The sequence below is a fragment of the Leptonotus elevatus genome, chromosome 7 (assembly GCF_054856555.1).
Source record: "Leptonotus elevatus isolate MCC_2025b chromosome 7, RoL_Lele_1.0, whole genome shotgun sequence".
NCBI classification, from domain to species: domain Eukaryota; kingdom Metazoa; phylum Chordata; class Actinopteri; order Syngnathiformes; family Syngnathidae; genus Leptonotus; species Leptonotus elevatus.
Window position 1 is genome coordinate 19,077,507 of NC_141245.1, and position 17,601 is coordinate 19,095,107.

Below are 17,601 nucleotides of genomic sequence, written 5' to 3' on the forward strand. Positions count from 1 at the left end.
ATAAAATATAGCAAAAAATAAATAAAAATGAAAAGACCTTTTTAAAAAGAAAGGTCTGGAGGCCATTTTTAAAAACTTCCACAGTCTGTGGAGCCCTCTGGAAGGGCATTCCAGAGCCGCAGGGCATAATAAATAGTATAACAATTGTAAAAAAATAAAAATAATAATAATAATAATATTAATATAAAACATTTAATAAATACACAACACAATAAAATTGGTTATCCATGGGAATTTATTGTGGTTTTGTATGAGTATACAGTGAAAAGAGTGTACCCCCTTTACATTTAATAGGCTTACAGTACCTTTGCTTGTGTTACAATTGTAAAGCCACTTAACTTTGCAGACACAGTGGTGGTAAGAAATCCCCCTCAAAAAAAGAAAACCGCTGTATTAATCTATAAGGAAAATAGTACAAACGTATCAGACATTGTTCACCATTATAAAATATTGTCCATTACTACACATCTGAAAGAAAGAACCATACAATATATTTTATACATAGTGAATAAAAAAAATAAAAAATAAAAGATAACCTGGCTGAAATTAATTTCCTACCTGGCCATCATGTGTTTTTTGGTGTTTCTCTCTGGCCTCACGAGAATGATAAAACACTTGGGAGCAAAAATACAAAAGAGCAAGCCGTAGCTGGAGGCCAGGATGGCAAAGATCTCCACGGCAACTGTGTACTTCCCGGGTGAGCTGACGTAGGCGGGCACGAATGCCACCCACACGGCGCAGAAGATGAGCATGCTGAAGGTGATTAACTTGGCCTCGTTGAAGTTGTCGGGCAGTTTCCTAGCGAGGAAGGCCAGCAGGAGGCAGGTGCAGGCCAGCAGGCCGATGTAGCCCAGAACCAGAAAGAAGCCCACCACTGAGGCCATGTCGCACTTAAGGATGACCTTTAACCCCGGGGTATCAAAGTCCGGTTTAGGCTCAGGGGGGCTGAGGGACAGCCAAATTATACAGATGATGATCTGATTGGAAAGAAATGGCGCAATCGCTTAATATTGTACTCACAGTTACGATGAACCTAAACTCTGCAATATACGTTTTTTTTTTTAATAGAATGGATTTTTTAAGGTATTTAAACACCCTTTGTAAAGTAAACAAATCACACATACAGTCATTGCTTTCTGTAGGCATAAAAAGCAGGATTGAAGAGGTTTGAGACATTGGATAAATAATATCTCTCTAATCTCTTCATTAAAAAAAACGAGGCTGACATTTGCACTTTTCTTAAGTTTTATTCTTTCATATATCAGTTATACACTATACTCATTTTAGGTTTGGCCAACGTTTTGTAGTAAATCGTGTATATAAAAGAGGTTATAACAAGTCTCCACTTACAAACTGACCTGTACGAAGGTGAACACGCAGACACTTCCCCTCTGTTGGCCCGGACCGAACCATTTCATCAAGGCTTCAGCGCCAGGCCGAGCCGAGCGGAAGGCCGCCAGGACCACGATGGTTTTCACTTGCAGGCAGGACACGGAGAGCACAAAACTGACGCCGAAGGCGGCCTGCTGGAAGCGACACGACCACACGGACGGACGGCCGATGAACAGCAGCGAGCACAGGAAGCAGAGTTTGAGAGACAAGAGGAGCAGGAAGCTCAGTTCGGAATTGTTGGCTCGGACCTGAAATGGGGGAAAGAGCCATGATGTCATATCTGCATTGTTGCTACTAGTACATTTTTGTAATTGGTCTATTTTAATTATAAGTTATTGTCATAATAAATAATACAAAATAAAAATATGTACAACTTTGTTAGCTCATATGAAATGAATATTAACGATTGGGGTGTCAGGCAATTAAATTGTAATTTATCGCAAATTTTATACCTGTTGTGTAAATAAAATGTACAATAACATATTTTTTTCTAAGTTTCACATTCTTAACATAAAAGTGTGGGGGGGTATAGAAATATGGCTGCATCTTTCAGTCATTGATACAGTTATTTCATAATAATTCATAAAATTGACTTTTGAAATTAAAAAGATGCACTGTACTGTGATAAAAATTGTGTCAAAGTCATTTTTCTGCCACTAAATAGCATAATTGCATTTGTAAGACGGTGGTAATAGTTCAGTGCATGCAGCTAATCTTTAACATGAAGTAACTTGTGAAATTCTGTACATTTTTAAAATTGCAAAGTACAACTTGAACCCAGTCTCCTCAAATATATGCATTATTATTAAATTTATCACTACTAAATTTTGACGTGGACGTGTCTGCTGCGTTGCAACTGGAATTCCTCCAGTACAGGCTTTCCAAATATCATTAATCGTGCGCTAAAAAAAATTAGTGCTGTTAAAGGAGTTTTAAATTAACTAATTTTAACATAATTTTCAACCCAGTTTCCCAACTCAGATGAACTTGTTTTGAAATTCCTCAATCCTATCAAAAAGGATCAAATAACAAAAGCTCACTTCATTTATAAGAGTCCGTATTAAAGCTCTTCTAAATGCTGGATGGTCTGTTTATGAGAGATGGTTTAATACATTCTTACTTTTTTGCTTGATTTCACTTTCCAAAGCACAGAATTAGAAAAAAACGAAGGGTCATCGGTTCAAATGTGTTATTGTGAAAACGTTTGTGAAACTTGAGCTCACATGCCATTCTGTGACGTCTTACCATAGGTGTGTGTCTGTAGTAGACAAAGACAACAAACACAGCGGTGGTCACCAAGGTGCCGGAGACGGCTACCGCAGTGAGGGTGATGCCTAAGGTCTCGTTGAAGGCCAGGAAGTCCAGCTGGCGGAGGACGCAGACCGTATGCTCCGTGTTGGGCCAGAACTCAAGTGGACAGCGGTCACAATTGGGAGAATCTGAAATATATCAAGCGAAGGGATCAGGACGTACATGAAGACAGCATGCGACCTATATGTGTTCCCTCACCAGTCGTGTTGCTTATCTCTCCTTCGGCACAGCGGATGCAATCAAAGCAGCACACAGGTTCTCCTTTCCTGGTGGCCACCCTGGTGCCAGGAGGGCAACTCTCACTGCAGACTGACGCGGGCACCTAAAAATGATATGCACGTGTAATGTGTGTAACATTTTCAGAAATGGACTTTCATTTAATCACCTGACTGGACCCTGAGCGCCACTGCACGGCCGTGTCGTTCATGCGGATTTCGTAGCCGTCCACTCGGCCGATCAGAACCAGTTTCAGGGAGCCGTCGCGGCTCTTCTGCCAGTTGACCAGGTCATACTTGGCGGGGATGTCGGCGCCTTGAAAATAAAGCTGCTCCCCCTGTGGCGTGGTGAAGTTGACGATATTGAGGTGCTGCAGCAGCTGAAAAGGAGATGTACTTTTTTTTTCTTCATATTCTTATTTCTTATTTATTTATGTTTATTCTTATGTTATTATATTTGTCTTTTTTGGATTTATTTTTGAATTTTTGGTTGTTTTTAATTGTTTTTATTCTAGGAAAAAAGATTTGTATTTTATAATTAAATATTGTAGTCTTTTAATTGTTTAATTACTGGAGCATTTTTCTATTTTTTAATTTAAGTTTCAATTTATAATAAATTTTGTCATAATAAATAAAAACTGCAAATATTTCTGCAATGTATTTTTTAGTTTCATATTTTTCTTTTTTATTCAGTACTGTTTCAATATTATTTCATATTTTATTATTAATTTCTTCATTATTATCATTATTTTAGCATTGTATTATTTTATTGGGGGTATTTTTTTTGTTTCATATTTATTTATTATGTTTATTCTTATTTTATTGTATTTATCTTTTTGGGATTTATTTTTGTATTTTTGGTTGTTTTTCATTGTTTTTATTCTAAGAATTTTTTTTGTAGTTTATGATAAAAAATATATATATATTGTAGTCTTTTAATTGTTTATTTTATGGAGGATTTTTCCATTTTTTAAATTTATGTTTAAATTTTTAATAAATTTAGTCATAATGAATAAAAACTGCAAATATTTTTGCAAAGTATTTTTTAGTTTCATATTTTTATTGGGTACTGTTTGATTATTATTTCATATTTTATTTTTTATTATAACATTATTTTCCAGTATCAGTTTATTCTTTTTTTTTTAGCATTGTATTCTTTTATTGTATCTGTCTTTTTTGGATTTCTTTTTGTATTTTTTGGTTATTTTTAATTATTTTTATTCTAAGAAAAAAAATATTTGTATTTTATAATTAAATATTGTAGTCTTTTCAATGTTAATTTTTTTTCTATTTTTTTATCCATATTTCAATTTTAAATAAATGTAATCATAATAAATAAAAACTGCAAATAAAGGATAATCCTAGTATAAACAGAATTGCATACTCTCTTCTTGGTTTGCCACAATATCAGTCAGCCTTCTGAGTTCGACACCTCAAGCCTAAGATGTTTAACCACATCCGTGTAAAGCCAAATACATCTAATAACAAACCTCAGCAGGTTTGACATCTCTGTGGGAGGAGCAGGTGGAGCTGCCGTCCCGGGAGACAGTGTGTGTGTTAGGGCAAGCGAGGCGGTCGTGAAGGGCGTGAGCTGCTGCGTAAACAGCCAGGTAGACGTTGTAGGCCTGTCGTAGCTGCGAGGTGTCGGTGAAGAGATTGTTCACCCCCTCCAGAGATTCGTCCCCTCTGCACACGGGCAGGGAAGCCCTGCGGTCAGACGGGTTTGTGCCATTGGTAAGCCGAGGCCTGCATGCAAATTGCGTCTCCCAGAAGTCCCTCAAGATGTCGTCATCTGGGCGACCGGACGGGGTCAAACTTCGAAGGTAATCTTCAAATCCCTTGATCATCGAGCTCCGAATGGCCGTGCCCAGGACTCCGCTCGCCACCTGTGAGGTTACGGGGTGCTGGAGAAGATTGCCGCTTGTGCTCCAGGCCTCGCTGGCAAGAAACTGCCGGTCTGTCACCTGGTGTCAGCATTCGTAAGGATCACATGACGACCAAAGATCTTATATTGAACCATTATTTGCATCTCATCTCACATTCAATTCGGCCAGCTGCAGAAACAGCTCCCTGACGTCCGTGTACCACGAAAAGATCAGGATCACTCTGGCGCTTGATGCCTTAATGGCGAGAGCAGCTCTCCTGGCATCGTTCACAATGTTTTGTCTATTCAGGGTCTCCACAAAGGCCAGACACACCCCGGATGCTTGAGTCTCCTCCTGGAACACCTACTGGCCCGTAATGTGACAATAATGAGAATAATTGACTAAAAGTAGTGATACAGCTCTCAGATTGGATTGTCAATTCACCTTGACAGCCACCAGGCCGTAGTCATTGTTTGCAACCACGGCGCCGATCCAGGTCCACTTGAAGTGAATGGCGAGCCTGGCAATGGCTCGCGCTTGGTAGATGTCGCTGGGGATGGTTCTGAAGAAGTTGGGAAACTGACGCCTGTCACTCAAACAAGGGCAGCTCGACTGGTAGCTCATCTAATGAGGAAAATGTACATTCATGATTACATGTCATTTCCACATAAATAAATAAAAAAAAAACACACATTTTAGGATCCCCTGCACAAAACTGTCATACATCACTCTTCTCATGCATGTAAATAATTAAAATGTTATATAATAATAATAATAATAATAATAATAATTTAACATCTTAGGTCTTGATCTATTTCATAACTCATATTGAACAAATATTTAAATGTATTTAGTTTTTAGTTTAAAAACCATCACCCTCTTTAAATAATTGCCTAAGTCTTGTTTTAATTTTTTTTGCTTTTTGGGGGAGGGTCTAAATTGTATCCTCATGATGCAAAGGGTTAAATAAAATGTGTTTCCTGGAAAACCTGAAAAATGACTTAGGGATTTTTTTTTAAAAAAAGGTGTCAAAATAATTGTAATATATTTGATTATTTATATATTTTTAATTTGTATCATGTTTTATTTCTTTATTTTAATTGTTTATTTTTCATTTTCAAAATGTTCCAATATGTTTATATTTTAATTTTGTGGTTATTTTTGTGGTTACTTTGTTGTAAAAAGCTGGGTGAACTCAAAAGTTCAAGGGAACAACCTTCAAAAACAAATTTACGTTGGTCAATTTAACAAAATAAAAACTGGCTTTCCCGTATTTCACAATAAAGAAAAAACAATTTGCAGAACTAATTGTTCCTCGTATTGTCCCCCAACTTAAAAATATCAGCAAAATCAACTCAGCAAATCGTATTGGAGCAAACAGTGTGCATGTTTTGTTGCCTTAAATGTAAATCGTTTTAATTTTAATATTGTTCCAATACAATTTGTGTGTGTTTTTTTTACAGTGTATATTTTGTATTTACGTACATTGCTCTTCTCATTTGACTGAATAACTCATTCGAGTATTGCGTAATAATAACAGCTCCAAATATGATGCAGCACAATCTCATGTAACCAAAATACAATATTGGTACACTACTACAAACTAAAACTATAACCCTAATAATATTATATATTGCTAAATTAAATTCTCACTGACTGTGCCAATCGAAAGAAAGCATTATTGTCTACATAAAAGCTCATCTAAAAATAAAAAGTCATCTAATCAACTTACTAAAGGCACAGAAAGTGGCCCCAACACTCTGGAAAGTATCATGGCCGTTATGGATGAAGCCCCACCAATGATCAGCGGAACACCTAACGGGACATTTTGCACAGTTTAAAAAATGTTCTTGGATAAAACATTGTGTTGTTTTACCGATGCTATTTCTAGTACCTTTCCCATCGCCTTTTTCAGAACCGTTCTGTGGCGTCGTTGCAGGGTTGCAGGTGCTGATGTCGCCGCCGACCAGCGAGAGGGCTGCCTGCGTGGCCCAAGGGTGCAGGGCGCAGCTGTCGCGGATGTGGTAGCCCAAGGTCACGCCCGGTAACAGGCGAGGACTCCGGTTGATCTCCTCCACGGCAAATACCATGGCGTAAATGTACTGTAAGGGGAGTTGTTCTAAACTGAGGTTGAGGGAGAAAATACTGGATCAGTTGAGCGTGCATAGTAAAAGACAGAATCACTCAAACACTCAACATATTAGAACTAATCCCTCCCAAAAATGCAGAATAAACAATAAAAAGTCAATGTCCGAGTTATACCCAGTGCATTCTTTGTAGTCTGGTTCACCAGCAAAGTCGTGATCTATGGCAGGAGGCTTGTAGTGGATATGAAAGAGTCCGCCAATGATGACATCTCCATCCTGGAAAAGCCCCCTGCTCGCGGGCGCTCCCCACCGAGGGCAAGTCAGCGTGTGGGCGGCCTGCGGACCCGCCCTGAGGCCCGGCTGCCCGCTCAGCAGCCCGACCAGGATCACCAGCGGGGCTGATGAAGGCCACCGGCGAGTGGACAACCAGGACGGCCAAGACATGGATAACTGCGAATCAGAAAGCACACATGAGACATTACCATCAGAACAACTGTGATTTTGATCATAATTGACATTAAGTATAATACAACCTACACCTGAGGAGTACTTTGCCTCAGTGGCCGCCTCCTGCTCTCTCTCTCTGGCGGCGCCTCTATTTCTAAGTGTCGCACACTGCCCAGGGCGTAACGACGCCCAAACAAACTCCCTTCTCCCAAACACGAGGCAAAAACAGTCATTAAAGGCAGGCAGCTGTGTTTTTTTGTTTTCTTTACATGTAAGACCGAAGTCAAGCCCCGGGTCACATGTGAAACTCCCAAAGTGATGTGCAGCTTCAATGATGGATAAAAACAAATGTTTTTAATCACTTTAAAACATTATTAGCAGGGAGCCTAGTAGAGGTTCTGGAAAACGACCCAACACCTCAAGAGTTGGAAGCAATGTCTTGCTCTTGGGCTGAACTGGAATACTGCCAAGGGTCAAGGGTCAAGGGTCTTCTCAATTGCATTGACTAAACTCAAGGCCATGGATGGCTCAGCTCTCAATTTAGCAGTCGAACTACGATCCCACCCTCATCTTCAGATCTTAAAGGCTTGCCAGCTTCAGGTAGTGGCCAAAAGGACAAGGTTATCTGATCCATATATATCTATATATATATATATATATCTATATATCTATCTATCTATCTATCTATCTATCTATATCTATCTATCTATCTATCTATCTATATATATCTATATATATATCTATATATATATATATATATATATATCATTTTATGCCCCCCTAAAAACTATCTTCTCAAGACTAACATTGCATGTGAAATATGCAGTCAAAAAAACCCAGTAAACCCAGCAAGAAGTAAAAGCACAATTTGAATGGTATGACACTGCCATCTAGTGGTTAATCTTCAGAGTGTCAGGTTTAAACTACCATATCTTTCCACACACAACTACAAAAACTGACAAATGAGTTTTAATAATGGTTTAGTTAATTGAATGTTACCAAAAAGATGCTATCTGGCCACAATGTGCTTCTTGATGTTTTTCTCTGACCTCAAAACAATTGTGAAATATTTTGGGGTGCCATAGCTGGAGGCCAGGATGGTAACGCTCCCCACAGGAGTCCTCAATTGCAATCGACGAGGTTGTACTTTGCTTAGATGTCGTCCCCGTGTGGTGTGTTGACGTGTTATTTGTTTAAGTGCTGTCATAACCGGACGGAGAGCATTATTTGTGTTGAAGAGATTGTTGACCTTTTGATAGAACGTATGACACAAAGCCACGAGAGGGCGCCAAACATGCATAGCATTTGAATGATTAAGTGGTAGTCCTGACCTAACCACTCGTCTCCAGTGCCGAATCTGTGCCAAACAAAAAGTGCAAATGACTCACTGTTTTGAAGCAAAGTGACTATAGTAAACAGAAATTAACAAAATAGCTCAAATAAGGGGGTGGAAGGCGGTTACAGATTTCATAAACGAAAACCCCCCAACAATGCTTAAACAAAACAAAACACTGAACTTACATTTTACGTTTAAATTAAAGCTATAATTACAGCGAAAATGTCATTAGTTTGTCTCTTTGGTAATTGATATAGGCTACATGACCTTTTTCGGGGTCATTTCAAATGTATTTATTTCATCATTACTTTACAGTATCAGTACAGTACAGTACAGTACTGTAATCGAACAGTCATTTGGAAATTATTTTGCATTGGACAAATACTACATAATTTATTTATTTTTAATTACTAAAACCAATGAAAACAAAATGAATCAGTTCTGACAAAATATAAATTTTTAAAAAAAAACAGCTCTAAAAACTGACTTTTTAAAAAGTAGAGCTTTTAAAATTCGTAAAAAAATAAACAATTAAAAAATCCTTCACTATTATAACTCTGGTTGGGACATGCCAAAAAAACTGGTACTCCGTACCATAGACATTACTATTGTACAGTCTATGAAAAAAAATTCAATACATCTAGGATGGGGGAAATTGACAAGAAAAAATACAATCAAATTTAGTGCAACCTCCCCTCCCTTTTTTTTTAGCAGCCATTTTGTTTTCTCACTGACTAATCTCAATGAAAACATTGAGTCACAATTAGGAGCACTTACAATTTGGTGAGCCACCACTATAATACTTAAATTATAGAAGTCTGAAGATCATAAAGTGTGATTGCGTGCATGCAAAGTGTTATTTGCTGCTTCTGTAGTTTGATATTGAGATTAGAATAAATTGCATCTATGAATAATATATTTTTAATCGCATCACTGTGCTTACCTCAGCGGGGTTGATGTGTTTTGAAGAGGAGCAGGTGGCGCTGCTGTTTTTGGCTCTGCTGGCATCCGGGCAGGCGAGGAGGCCGTGGAGTGCGTGAGCCGCAGCGTAAACAGCCACGTAGACGTTATACGACCAACGGAGCTGGAAGGTGTCGGGGAAGAGATGCTGAGTGCAAACCCTCCAGGGACATCATCCCCCCATGCAGAGTGACACGAAGGTTGTCACTGAGGTACGGGTAACTGGCCAAGTAGCTGATCTGTGGTCAAATATAAAATGATGTCCATATTTTAAATCAAAATGCATGAAATGATAGTGGAATATAAACCCAGGAATGGAGCAAAGAGTTCAAAGCAAACATGGTGAAGCATCATTTAGATGTTATGCTGCGCGCAAATTGAATACGCTGCCATAAGAAGTTGTCAGCTCCAAGTTACTCTAAATTGGTTGCTTTTCTTTTAAATCCAGGTTCAAATCTAAGCTTTTTTTCCCCTCCTCTCCAATATAAAAGCTGCTTTGTCTTACCTAATATTATAAACTACTTCAGCTCACAATTGGCATAAAGAATGGACCCTGGACGCGGGTCCAGGGAACAGTAACAGAGTAATACTGTCACATTAAATACATTAACTGTGCTACTCTTCTTTTTTTCTACATTATTTCTTTATTTGGGCACTTATTTTGAATTTTACCAAATTTGTATTCGTACCAGTTTTTCTGGAGGCACGCCGATAAGCTGCAGTTTGACGCTCAGAGGCTGTTAAGTCTCATCTGCTGGTGTCGCCTGAAGCTAAAGACAGGATAGCCTGCAGGGCCCACGGGGTTATCTCACGCAATTAATCATGGATGCAGTAGCCCAGAGCCATGCTGGGTAGAAGGGCGCCGTCAGCATTGACTTCCTCCACCGCAAACATACATAGATTTCTGTACTGCGGATTAATATCAAGCGGTACAAAAAGATGGCCAGAAAGGTAGGCTACTGACAAGTTGTACAGTGGAGAAAAACATGAATCATACGTAATAATGGCTATACACGCAGTGGGCAAACTGACTGTGTGTGGTATGTGGGCTCCCTCTAGTGGTACATGAAAGAATTACAGAAGTAAATGTTAAAACTTTGCAGAATGTTGCAAGACTAAATGGCGTTTCATCAAATCTAGTCAGAACGCATACCTCACATAAACATCTGCTAAGAAAAGACAAACATAAGGTTTCCATATTCCGCACTTAAATGGAAAGTCTGGTTTTGTGTGAGTTGTACTGTTTAATAGAGAACACACCACCCTTATTTATATGTTAGACAAATTGTTGCTGTGGGCATTTATAATAGCCGCGGGGCATTTGGAAGAAAAATTATGATGCCGACCGGGATTGAAAATGACTTTTCTCTGGAGTGAGGGTGGAAAAAGATTCCAACAACAAAGCCAAACCAAGTTAGCACGTGTGCACGTGTGCACCATACGCCAGCGCTTCTCACGTTTGTTTTTTTGTCACACCTCAAGGAAAAATAAACTACTATTTCGCTTTTCCCAACTCTCCGCTGCGACTATAAGTAGATAAAATTGTCTATAAACGTGTTCAGTACACCTCTGCTTAACATTGTATCCCTATTAAAATTAAAGAAAAAAATATATGGTTCAATTTACAGCAAACACTAACTTCATTTAAAATAAATCTAGTCTGTCACAAAAAGATTAAGTGCATCAATTTTGCTGAAATTAAAAATAACTAAATAAATGAGCAGTAGTGTCCCCTACTGGAGTGGGTGTGAAAATACACTTTATTCTTGTACGACAAAAAAGGCAGGCAAACGATTAACGATAAGGACATGGGGGGGGGGGGGGGGGGGACTATAAACTTAAAAACAAGCAAGACACAAGCTGCTGGAACAGGTGGACACTAAAAAACGAGAAATAAAACAAACCACAAGAGGACATAATGTCAAACAAAACTAAAAGCATTTAAAACTAAACAAGAGTTCAAATACAGATTCCTGTATATGTTGATTTTTTAAAACCCTTTTTCATTCAATTTTCTTGTCTCCTTTTCCTCCCAAAATTTTACTTAATATATTTGAGATTCAAGTGAGGCCTGTAACACCCAAAGTATTGCCTCTAGAAAATAATAAATTGACTTTTGTAGATGAATGCCCTCAACCAAAGGTTAATGGGAAACTGTAAGTCAAGGCTGAATAGGAAGCCAGGCAGAATGTTTACGATAGCCAAAGTGGCCTGAAAGAGGCAATTCAACAGGCCAGATGTCGTGTGCACATGTGGCCATCCGGCTTCTGCTCCACAAACATTAATAATAACAAGGTGAGGCAGGTTTACTAGGGACCGACTTGCACAGGGCAACAGGTGTGCTATTCGTCAGCTCCATTACAGCCATTTCATGAGCAATTACACCTCATTGTATATGATGGGCCTTATTGGGGCTGTTTACGACTTTTTGCACATTTATTATTGATTACATCCGAGGCTTGGTAAGATTAACGATAGAATTAAATGCCCAAATGTTACTGGCATTTTGTTGGAAAATAATGTAGTGGATTAGGAGACAACAGAGAATGTGACCACAAAAACGGTTTGACGTCTGCAACGTGGGACCGCTCATATACATTAATTTTACGCATGGCCCACGTGTATCATTTAAAGAACATTTATAATAAAGAGAGAGAGAGAGAGAGAGAGAGAGAGAGAGAGAGAGAGAGAGAGAGAGAGAGAGAGAGAGAGAGAGAGAGAGAGAGAGAGAGAGAGAGAGAGAGGAAAAGAGACAAAATAAACAGGATTAGTGGAAACCAAATACTTCATTGTTTTTATTGCCTTGGTAGGAAAATGCTCAGTCTTCAGATGAGCAACAATACAAAGAAAGAGATGGTTCAACACTGTAACAATAAAAATAATACAATCACAACTTTGCTACGCTCTTTTCCTCGGCCTTGCCGCTGTACACTTATTTGCATTCCGTTACGAGTTGTACAAAATAAAAATCACCAGAACTGACAAGAGTTTGTATTCTGTATCAAAGCAATTAAAAAAAATAAAAGCTTTTAAGTTCCAAATCTATTTTTTCTTTTTTCTTTTTTAAGACCATAGCAAGACCAACAAAGAAGTTGAGAGGCTAGATTTCACCCCCGTCTGAGCCTTCGTCCTCCCCGGTGCGACTGTTCATTTTGTGCGGAAGTCGAGCGCTGCAACATCTTTTGTGTAAACGGGTGCATAGTCATGCTCGACATGTTGACGTTTAAGTAACATGCACAAACATACGGTCCAAGGATCCAACACAACGGCGGAGTTATTTACACGTAAATGAAAATACTCACGTGAACGAGAAGGAAGACTTTCATGGTGGTGACCTTTACTTGTTCATACACAACATATTCAGGTTATACAAAGAAGCGCTTTCTGCTTCATAATCCAATCTTTTTTTGCTCCGGTGTGGCAGTTTTTACATCACAGGGAACAACGATAACACGTCTGCCTTTATTTAGACATTAAGCAGAATATCGACAACACACCGCCAGACGAGAACAACTTTTAACTAGTAAGACCGTGAACATTTCATACATGAATCTCATGCTGTAACAATGCTGTTTGTATGGCATCATTTGAAGTCTTGAGAAAGGCATACACTGTGCAAATTGACCTCTGCCTTTGAAGGTGGTGTCCACCATTACAAAGTGACGCAAAGAAATCATGCAAAGCAAATCAAGATGAAGTAGTAGCATTATGTTAACATTTTGGTTAACACGCTAACAGCATACTGTTATTGTACGGATATTACAAGTGTATTGCTTCCTTTACCTTTTGTTTTTGACCAGATTCTATTGCCTATGTAGATTATCGCAGAGCTATATCCCAGTCTGCCTTTGCTGGGGGAGGGGGGGGGCCCTTCAATATGGAAGCTAACATGTAAAACTCACAGAACAAAAGTTAACCACAAATGAGAAACGATATTGAGGAATACCAAAGTTCCTGTGAAGTCATAAAATGTATGACCTTTAGAACATCACAGAAAAAAAACAAAAAAAAAACAGTCAAATCTCTGTTCCGCATTGTGACTAACTTTGGGCATAAGACTTAGTGAAGGTAAATTACTATTGACTCATTATTAAATGGGAGCTGATTTTAAGTCTTTTCTTTCGGCCTCTAGTAAAACATTGGAGAACAATGACTGACTGGGAGGCAGTGTTCTCGCACAGTTGAAGCAGAGTTAGGACTTGCTTTTCCTAACTCTGAGCCCTTTTCTGTCTTAGTGGAACAGCAACATAGCAGGCAGTCCAGGTCCAGCGTTAGCACATCACTGGTTAGCGTTGTCTTGTGATTAACTCTTACAGAGTGAGTTGGAATGTAAACAAATGTTACAGTGCATGTCCAGCTTCAGAAAAAAACGTTCCGTTTTGCAATTCCTTGGTCAACCAGTGTAAGCACACTCGGTCTTTTATCTCATTTTAGGCTAAAGCTAAAGTCTAAGCAGGAAGTAGACCTCTGGCTCTGACAAAAAGTTGGAGGAGTCTGAAGTTGGAAGTGAGTTATCGGTGCAGTAGCGATCTGCATGTTGATCGCCATTTCCATACCGTGACGATGTACAAGCTCCCTCGGGAAGTCCCCTGTCCTCCAGTTGGCCTAAATAACCAGCGATGTAAGAGCCAGTCGAGTGTCTGTTCACAGGTGAATTCTGTGAAGCTGGTTTATTCCTCAAAACGACGGCGGCGGTGCCGTTGACCATGCCGCCCGAGCGTGGTTTCAGGGCCTCCTGCTGTCTTTCGCGGGCACGGCTGTTGATGTGGCGCACTCGGCTTTGGCTGCGGGAGGATAAACGACGGGTGAGTGGTGGAGGTGAGTCGTCAATATCCCGGGAAGTAGAGGGTTCTGTGCTCGTTGTCTGCGGGGATTGCGCTTCCTGATCGCACTGAGGAGACTGACACATTTCTCTGTCACTATCCTCAATCTCAAGACTGACCAGTTTGCGTAACTGTTCTGTCAGTGGATCGCGAGATTGGGACTGGAAGGTTCCTCCACCCATGGTTCCCATCCTCTTTTGTTTCCTCATGTGTGGAGTGATGAAACTGCGACTAATGATGTGGTATTTGCTCTGAAAGTTACATGATATGTCTTCCGACGTCAGATCTCCCAGAGACTTGGACTTGCACGGAGTGTTGATTGTGGAATCGACGGTAATCGACTGGGGATCAGTTGATAAAGACCGGAGAGTTGAAATCTTTGGATCTTTGATGTCGGACTGTACCTGAGGCACAGTTACCTTTTGGTTCCAAGAAAGCTTTGGAGTGGATACTTGGATTTGATTTTGACAGCTTGGTTGCGAGACTGAAGGCGGTGCAAACTCTGATGAGGATGTAACGTCAACAGAGTCCACGTGACTATACACTGTATCAAAATCAGAAGTTGGTGAGTAAAGGCCTCCGCCCCTACAGCTATTTGCTGACAGAGCAGAGTGAACATGGATACTTTCTGAAGAAGAGAATCCATTTTGCAAGCATCTTTCCTGCTCCATGACTCTATATCCTTGTCTTCCCTTGTGAAAACTGTTGGGGATCTGATTGCCCTGCTTTCCTTGGGAAAAACCGTTTGGCATAAGGCAGCCTCTCTGTTGTATAAAGTCTCGATTATAATGAAATGGATTGCTTGGAGGGCTCGGGTAGCCGTTGTGACTGAGTGGTCTTGGTTTGGAAAGTTTAGAGTCTATGGGTCTATGAATTGGAGAAGAATGGATGCTGGATTGTTGGTTCGGCCGCTGATACGAAGGTTTACTATATCGGGATGGACACGGTGTTGAAGATGCTGGGTACTGCTGAGGCTCACGATACGGCAGAGGATGTCTTTGTTGGGAGTATTTTGGAGTGGACTCGTTTTGGTAAATAGCATTCTGTTTTGTCGGACTACTGATGGTCTCCCATGCTTGTCTTGGTGAGGTAAACCTCCCCTCTGTTGGATCCTCATCAACATTCACCTCCACCTCTGCAAAAGTATTGCCGACGTGGTTATGGGATAATTGGAAAGACTTGTTCACAGGTGAAAGAGTGTATCTCCGAGTACAACTCCTTTGTTGTTCTGTTATAGGTGCCGGTGGATCAAATACCTCCTCGTACACACTCTCCTCTACCTCTTCTGTATCTCCAATCCTCCCACCATTTGCGGTAATATCATTCCAACACTTATTGCGCTGGCTTCCGAAACCTTGAGCCACCTTTACTGGAGAAGAAGCCAAGATGCTTGATGGTAGGCTGCTCAGAGTATTTGCCTGAACATGGACTGACTGATTTTTCTGGTTGTACACCGATACATGGGGTGACAGCATCTCCTCATCAAGAATGGTGTAGACCTCTTCAAGATCAGCAGTTTCTGGACTGGAAAAGAGAGCAGGGCCGGTTGAGTCTGCCAAGTGAATCGTGCATGGCGAAAGGGTTGTTCTCGGAGTGGCTTGGGGAGCATTTTGGTTGCCCGACATTGTTGGAGTAGACCTGATATCTTGAAGCTCTCTGGGAGGAGTAAGGACACGATCATGAGAGGACTTAAACTCAATTTGGTCAGCAGTGCTTTCAAATTGACCAATCAGAGCTGATATGGAGCCTCGCGTGTCTTGCTCATTGCCTAAGGACATAGCATCAATGAGTCTGGAGATGGTGCTGTCATGCAGCGAGCTGGGACTCTTCAGGTCATGATCCATGCTGACCGGGGAAAGAGGGGCCACGGCGGAAGGTGCAGAGGAAGAGGAGGACGAGGACACAGAAGGTGCAACTGTGAACGCCGTGCTGGTTGAAGAAGTTTCAGGTTTATCTGATCTACACTGTTTGTTGGTCGAAGTTGCTGATTGGTTGACTCGATTGTTACCTGCCTGGTAATTGACATAATCATCCTCATTTCTAATGTTATCATCACCGACAACCAGATAAGAAGCCTCCTGTGGTTTATTGAGATCTTTTTTCCAGTTGTTGTCCATCTTCGAGAGGGACTGGATGCTTTTTTGAATGGAAGCGGATGATTTCATTAGAAGATCCACAGAGGAAGACCCGGCTCTGTCAAATGGGTAAGATCCTGTGGACACAGATTGTTGGACATTAACAAATAGAAAACACAGAAATTGAGTCTGTAGAATGTAAGACGTCAAGCCATCCAACAAGAGCAAATGACGACAATTAACAATCCAGCCAATACAACGTAGACCACAGACAAATGGATCACCAAGTACAACTGTGAGGGAGAAGCTGGAAAATGAGGCATTGGAGTCCATGAGCTCAAAACATCATATCGGGAAAAGAGATGGAACTGATAAAATGGGATCAAATGGCACAGCGATATCGTTCTCATATCACTTTCAGTTGCCCCTTTTCCGCTGCATAGCGCCGTCTCGGCCTGGCTTATCTTATTTCGGTTTGGGGTGGTTTTGTTTGAGCTTTAAAACAGTACCGCAGGGGACTATGAAAAGCAAAATGAGATGCGCTACTAAACAACAACAATGGAGAATAGTAGATCCTCCTGCGGCTGTTGACCACAGTTGGGAGATTTATTGCTCAACAAAAGACTGTGAGCACACAAAAAATGGGCCAAAGGAGCAAAGCGGAGATTTGTAAAACACTACAGCGTCCAAAGCTAAATACAGATGCTAATATTAGCATGTGTGAGCAACAGTTGGCTTGAGGTTGCTTTTTGGTATCAGGTTGGGACTCACAACCTTGGCTGTGCAGGAACTATAGAAATTGTTGTGAGAGCCATGTTGAGCCGAGTAGGCACCGTGCAGTGGAAAAGGGATCACATAGAATACACTGGGAGGACGCAATACTGGCATGTTGTTCGAACGATGCAACCTTCATACAAGAGGCACGTAATTCTGATTTACCTGCAGGAATATCCTAGTCACTTCTCTACTATCGAGAAGCACAACAAATGAAGATGGGACAGAAAAGGCATGTTAAGGCATCATGGAGAGCAGGCTGCAGTCTGTCAGTTCACATGTTTTACCGCATATTAGTCCTTTAGGTTGTTTATAG

The 17,601-nt window shown here is 40.4% G+C and overlaps 2 protein-coding genes across 6 annotated transcripts in view; both read right to left on the reverse strand.

The window, feature by feature from the left end:
- Positions 1-503: 503 nt before the first annotated feature.
- LOC147171390 (extracellular calcium-sensing receptor-like) lies at positions 504-12,939 on the reverse strand. Its single transcript, XM_086080822.1, has 13 exons — positions 12,916-12,939; positions 9,597-9,737; positions 7,046-7,320; positions 6,660-6,907; positions 6,525-6,598; positions 5,228-5,407; positions 4,958-5,146; positions 4,409-4,882; positions 3,089-3,298; positions 2,902-3,025; positions 2,638-2,831; positions 1,359-1,640; positions 504-977 (listed from the first exon to the last, which is right to left on the reverse strand). The coding sequence occupies exons 1-13, from the start codon at positions 12,937-12,939 to the stop codon at positions 555-557; spliced, it is 2,838 nt and encodes a 945-aa protein (XP_085936948.1). The 3' UTR covers positions 504-554.
- Positions 12,381-17,601, reverse strand: part of plch1 (phospholipase C, eta 1) — a 59,125-nt gene continuing 53,904 nt past the window's right edge. For all 5 annotated transcript variants that reach the window (XM_086080636.1, XM_086080638.1, XM_086080635.1 and 2 more), the window contains one exon: positions 12,381-16,648. In XM_086080636.1, the coding sequence (XP_085936762.1) occupies positions 14,055-16,648 (2,594 nt within the window). In that variant the 3' untranslated portion in view covers positions 12,381-14,054. The remainder of the gene's footprint in view (positions 16,649-17,601) is intronic.

Coding starts and splice junctions, on each gene's coding strand:
- LOC147171390 (XM_086080822.1), bottom strand. CDS start 12,939: ATGAAAGTCTTCCTTCTCGTTCAC. Junction 5,147..5,227: donor ACGGCCTGGTGGCTGTCAAG/GTGAATTGACAA, acceptor ACGGGCCAGTAG/GTGTTCCAGGAGGAGACTCA. Junction 3,026..3,088: donor GGCGCTCAGGGTCCAGTCAG/GTGATTAAATGA, acceptor TATCATTTTTAG/GTGCCCGCGTCAGTCTGCAG.